General features: G+C 43.3%; 1 protein-coding gene across 1 annotated transcript in view; it reads left to right on the top strand.

Moving 5' to 3' along the window:
- The first annotated feature begins 1,085 nt into the window (after positions 1 to 1,085).
- The window catches only part of LOC124722356 (nascent polypeptide-associated complex subunit alpha, muscle-specific form-like), a 351,300-nt gene continuing 345,796 nt past the window's right edge, over positions 1,086 to 6,589 (top strand). The window contains exon 1 of the mRNA XM_047247532.1: positions 1,086 to 1,510. Coding sequence (XP_047103488.1) covers positions 1,371 to 1,510 — 140 coding nt within the window. The 5' untranslated portion in view covers positions 1,086 to 1,370. The remainder of the gene's footprint in view (positions 1,511 to 6,589) is intronic.

The raw sequence follows: 6,589 nt of genomic DNA, 5'->3' as shown, positions 1-6,589 counted from the left end.
CATCGAGTAATTGACGTGCTCTTTAGGTATTTGTGCAGCATTTGGTTATGTATCTTCACTATGGATGCTCCAAGTTCTGTGGGGTGGTATGTAATAACAGTGGAGAGTGCTTTGAGAACTGTTGTGAAACAAAACTTGCACTCGACATAAAAGTTTTCGTGGTATGGTACAGCGTCATAATGTATAAAACTACTGCTGCTGGAGAAAAACCAACGTTTCGGCCATGGTTGCAGCGGTTTTCTTCTGGGTCTAATGCACTGTCTCCAGACCCCGTAATACAAAATGAACAGAGAGATTACTACTCACTTGCGCTACCTGCCCACTTGTTTGGGGTTCTTATAACAAATGCAACAGGTATATGCAATTTTGTGCTGCTTATGGGAAGTCAGCGTCGTAGAATTGCTCTCTGGTTCTAACTCGTACAAGGATGATTTTTTTTTCGTTTCTGTTTATTTTATCTGCGAAGACGAAGACACCTAAGACACCTAATTTTAACTCACGTTTAGTCTGAACAATGTCAGAGTCATACTCGATCCAGTAGTGTGACAATGCGATGAAATAATTACGTTCTGTATTACGGAGGCCGCTGAACCAGTGTAGTTTTCAAACGTTTCCGTTGTCGACAACTGATTAAAAGGAGCTCTGTTTCCTTGCAGATTTTCTCTTTGCTTATTTGTGTTACATAGAAATAAATATTAGACGCATGTGACTGACAGAATGCGGAATATATTAAGGATAATTTAACAGGTATTTTATGCGTAGCCGTGAAATGTCCGATGCTACAGCAAATCCATTATACCTCTGACGTGAGGTAAACGCAGGGGTAGAAGCGTGCGTTTGATGCTCATGCGTAAAGGTGGGGGGGGGGGGGGGAGGGGGGGGAGTGGTGGGCACACGTCGGGAGCGTTGGTGGGGGGCGGGGGAGGCGGCGTCAGTGGCAGCAGGCAGTGCGTGGACGAGGGTGGGGAGCACTTACGCGTGGAGTTGGCAACGTAGCGTGTTGGTGTCACAAGGTGGGGATCCTTACGGAGGAAGGCGCGGGGTCCTTGGGTACCTCCCGGCCACCTGTCAGTCGGTGGCCGGTCGCGAGCTCGACAACAACCCGCTCGCGTCCGTCCCACGGGGAACGCAGAGTCAGAGCACGCACCGCTTTGTGCTGTCAGCGAGACGGTTACGGCGAAGCAGCTGGCAGCGACCGCCGCTGTCCGGTAGCTCTGCCAGGGTTCGCCGGCATTGCGCTCCGCCGCGCGCAACGCGGCTGGCGACCGACCTGCTGCGGGGACAGCAGTCATTGCTCGTATGCGTGCAGCCGTGTCAGTGTGAGCAGGTGATTAGTGGCTAGCGATGGGCGGCGTGACGTGATTGCTGGAATGTCGTCGCCGTGCTACAGAGGCCCGCCCAGACCTGGCAACGCTGCCGCGCCTCAGCCGCCGGTCTCAGCGGCCGCCGCCACTGCCGTGCGTAGCTCGCCCACGGAGCTAAGAGATGGCACCACCCGTATCCCGGCCAGGTGAGTCAGCGACGGTCATTTGTTGTGTCGCGTCTGCGCGCAGGAATTAAATCGTAGTTGGCAGAGTTGCGTTGTTCGGGCTACTTCGGTACTGTCGCTTATGGCATTGTCACCACGTGACAGCATTCCACCTTTCCAGAGATGCTGAGAGAGACTTTCCTGCAGCAGCAACTTTGTTTTGTACATTCGACAACGCGAGAGCAACAAGCTATGCGGTTATATCATTAATTTACAGGAGTGAAATCTTCTAATCCAATCTCAGAGAAATCTTGTTTTATTTAACGAAGTAAATTACTTATTTAACCAAAGAGCTGGGCGGAAGAGATGTCTTTCTCTGAATTTACCGAGGCTGTATTGCCCCCCCCCCCCCACCAAAAAAAAGAGCTATCTGCTGTAATGTAATAATTCACCGTTTGATTATATGGAAATAATGCTACTTTATTTCCATTTGAAAGAGCGTAATGATCAATCAAGGTTATACTCGAAACATCAGAAGCATTTCCACGTTGTGTCAATATCACATTCCATGATCTGCACAGAAAATGGTTTTGATTCTAAATGACATAAACTACGTGCATATACAGCAAGGAGAACCCAATCGCCGCGTTCGAGTTCAGGTCCAGTTAACAGGATGTAAGTATTCAAAATCACACCAAGCAAAAGCCGTTGATTTAATCGAGAACGGCACGGTCTATTATTTGTGTCGTAAAACTAATCTTGAATGGAAAGCAAAAATTAAAAATAACTAAACAAATGAATTAAACTGGACTAAACACACTATAATTAATTATAATATTTCAAGCTTGCATACTAGTTTATTTTAGATGCGTATTTAAATTACAAAATTTTCATCTGAGGGCCGGTAACTCTCTGTATTTTAAGAATGTAATTATTATATAGATTTATAAAAATACACTACAGATAATTTCTTTGTACTCGAACGAATATACTACCGAAAACCTTCCGGCACCATAATTCTAATCAATTACAGCTTACTAATATAAAATTATGAGCAATTATATGCGATTTTTTCTCAGTTTAATTACCTAAACAAACATACATTTAACAAGAGGAAAAATGTTCGACAATGAAAAGAGAGCACAGCAATCAGCGATAACTGCTTTAAACCGTATGCCGATACGGATTGTACAAGTCCTGACAGAGCGGAAGAGAAAGACAAAGCGTAAAACACTGATAATCCCCCGAGCGCTCCACATACATACCTGAAAGGCCTCGTTAATACTGGGAATACTACCGTTGAGGTTAGTCTAAGTTCGACACATTTTACTTCTGGGAAGAATAGCACTACACGCGATCGATTTAATATACACGCTAGTACCATAAGTCTCGGAATCTGCCTTAATGACCAAATAGGAGGCATATTCAAGAAGGTATGTGAAGTTTGATAGTTCCAGGAAAGAAGAAGTTTGTTGGTTTTGTCAATACCCTACAGTGTTGTTGTTGCAATCCGACATTCGTTTGATAGAGCTCTACACGATAGTCTATCTTGTACAAGCCTTTTCATCTACGCGTAACTATTGCAGCGTACATCCACTTGAACCTGCCTACTGTAGCCGAACCGCGGTCTGTACCACAATACCGCTACGGCTTAGTATTAGACAGAATCACTCGAACCCTATAACGAGGCGTCGCAGCTTTTTACTATAATACTTTTCCGACTATCTGACGAGGGGACATCGTTTTCTAGGACCGCTGTTTGCACCAGTAAAGCACAGACATATTGCCGCTTACGCAGGTGTTCTTTCAGACTACCGAACAGGTGATAATCTCAAGGTCAAATATCCAGCCAATCGGCCGCCTGTTCCCGTATCTTTCATCGAACGCTCTGGAGCGATCCGTGTGGGGCTTTGCATAGTTGCGAATGAGAACAATGTCTGATTTTAGTTTCCTGTGGCTCGTGTTTTCCATGGCTCTGCGCAATGACATAGTATTTGGCTATACGGACAGCTACGGATGCATGACTGTTTCCTTCATCAAAGTGGTGCAGACTGTGGCCATCCAGTGACTTCATAATGAAAAATTTGTATCATCAAGAAACTGAAACAGTGACTTATAATTCAGATACATGCTTACAGAGACTCTTTCTCTCTCTCTCTCTCTCTCTCTCTCTCTCTCTCTCTCTCTCTCTCTCATGCACACACACACTCACACCCACCCACCTACCGACCCACAAACACACACACACACACACACATCTACTAATCGAATGTAATTTCAGAAAAAAAATGAGATGAACGTAAAGTACGAAAAGCAGAATACTGCAGTATGGTGGTACAAAGCTAGAATGAACAAGCATATTTTGAGGTGCGTACTCAGTAATTCACAGAACAAAAGTAAGTCTCGACACATTGCTTGTAGAAAGTAGCACCGATATAATTCATTCGACACCACGGCAGTCGAAAGAGGTAACACCAGAATCGACGAATTCCCATAGCTTTTCTTGTGCAACCTATCGTTATCGATACCAGATGAGACTCAGAGATAGGATAGAAGCCCCACGGCGAAATTGTGTTGCTTCGTGACTTTTTGAATACTACCTACTTCTCGTTGCGTGGGATAATAAAGAATTAGTGTAAAGGTGGTTCGATGAACTCCCCTCCAGCGGACCATGTAGACGTAGATGTAGATGCAAAGGCCCTAGAGTTTGTATAATTTTGCTCTTGTCAACTGTTCACCGAGCAAGGTACCGCACGAGTTAAGACACTGGATTTATATCGCAGAGATGCTATTGTTATTTAGGTTTCTGTCGTTTCTTTAGAATGACTAGAGGCGATTATCAAGATGGCTCCTGCGGTATGGCTATGGCCGACTCCATCCTCCCATTCTTCTCCACCTAAGTTAGTGATCTGTATCTAATGACCGCCCTGTCAACGCAACGTTAAGGTTCTAATCTTGTAACGTTTCTTCCAAATAACGTTGTGGGAACGTACGCGCACCATGCGGTTCATGTATATCAGCAGGTTGTGTATGAAATTTTGCTATTTCCAACAAAGACATGTTCTCTTCCCTGAACTCTTACTGTAACCGTTGTATAGAAGCTTCAGACTAGATGATGAGCTGATTTTTTTTCTATTTGTCTTCTGACTATTTTAATGCGTCCCTCGACGGATCCACTGCCGTGGCAAACACCTAGTCTCAGAGTAGCACTTACACCTAATGCGCTCAATTATTTATTGGATATATTGCAATCTCTGTCGTCCTTTTACATTTTTTCGCCCTACAACTCTCTCTAGTGACACAGAATTTACTCCCGCTTGTCTTAACACATGTCCTAATACCCTGTTACCACTTCTCAGTGTTTTCCACATATTCCTTTGTCGCCGAGTTTGCGGAGAACCTTCTCATTTGTTATATTACCAGTCCACCTACTGTTCAAAATCCTTTTATAACACCACCTTTTAAACGCTTCAATTCCCGTCTTTTCTATTTTTCCTACAGTCCATGACTCACTTCCGTATTATGTGTGTTCCACACGTACATTCTCAGAAATCTCTTCGTCAAATTAAGGCCAGGAATGTTCTATTTATCTTTGGTTGTCTACCTTTTAGATCCTCCGTGCTTCATCCGTCATGTGTCACGTTGCTTTCAAGGCTGTAGAATTTCTTCACTTCATCTACTTTGTCGCCTCCTATTTTATTGTTACACATCGCTAATCTTACCTATGATACTCCCCATAATTTTCGTCTTCCTTCGGATTACTCTCAGTCCATATACTGTGCTCATTAGAACGTTCATTTCATTCAGCAGGTCCTGTAATTCCTCATGAGTTTCACCGAGGGTAGAAATATCATCAGTGAATCTTATCATTGATTTGGAGATATATGTGGATTTTAGAAAGCTGTTGTCAGCCAGAAGCGTGTTTATACACAATGGAAGGATTATTACTAAGCAGTCGGGATATCGTACTACTTGCCGTCAGGTGTATTGAATAAAAAAGGCATGTATTCACTCACCACGGCGATGACTTGCGCACGTCTCCAAGTTTCTAAACATTATTTCGTCCATAACAGGTTCCTTTGTAGATGCAGAACCTACAACTGGTTAATAATGTGCGGATAGCACAATTTTTTTTCTATTTGCAGCAGTCGCCCTTTCAATATGTCTACCAAGCTCCCATCATCAGCTGGATTACTTCATAATTTATATTTTGAAATGCGGTTGTGGCACATACGATAAGATTTTGGCAGCCAGTGAAAAAGACTTAGGCGGCGTATTGCGGTAGTGGTCAAATGGTAGCTAGTGGCCCTTAAAATATTCATTGTATGGTACTGAGGTGCAGCACAATAACATTTTTAAGTGCATACAGAGCAAAGATGTTAGCTCGTACAACAGAGATTATGAAGTACACAAGTTACAAAGGTATATCACTGTTACAGTCGTATTTGGTTTACATGGCAATTCTGTTACTAAAAATGGAAGTAATTTATTTTAATTTTAAGAAATGTATCTTGTAGTGAAAATAGGCAACAGGAATCATTTCAGTGCTGGTTTCTGGTTTTATAAATATTAATAATAGTTACTGGTATGACAGTCTTCATCATATCACTGTTATCAGATCCGCTTGTACGATGGTACACCAACGATTGTCGTTCCTCTGTATTCCACATGCAGTTGTAGGTCCTTAGCTATGTATGCAGTCGGCAAGCCGCTGAACAGTGCATAGTGGAGGGAACATCGTATAACCAATAATGGATTTTCTATGCCTTTGTACGGGCTCTAATTTCTCACATACGAAGGAGTGTTGAAAAGTAGCGTCTCCGATTTATCAATGTGAAACTTCTTAATGTTTGTAAATAAAACGATCTTTATTCTTGACGTCTACATATTTATTTCTCAACATAGTCACCCTGGCAACGGACGCATTTCTGCCAACGAGAGAACAGTTTGTTGATTACCGTCAGTGTAGAATGTCCGACATAGTTCACGGAGCCACAGCGCCACCTCTACTTGCACCACATCATCTTTGTCAGAGTGAACTCCTCGAAGGTGTTCTTTAAGTTCTGGAAACGAATGAAAATCGAATGGCGCCAAGTCGGCTCTGGGTAGAGGATAATCGAG

Source organism: Schistocerca piceifrons, chromosome X (genome assembly GCF_021461385.2).
Source record: "Schistocerca piceifrons isolate TAMUIC-IGC-003096 chromosome X, iqSchPice1.1, whole genome shotgun sequence".
NCBI lineage: Eukaryota > Metazoa > Arthropoda > Insecta > Orthoptera > Acrididae > Schistocerca > Schistocerca piceifrons.
This window is presented reverse-complemented; position numbering and strand designations above follow the sequence as displayed.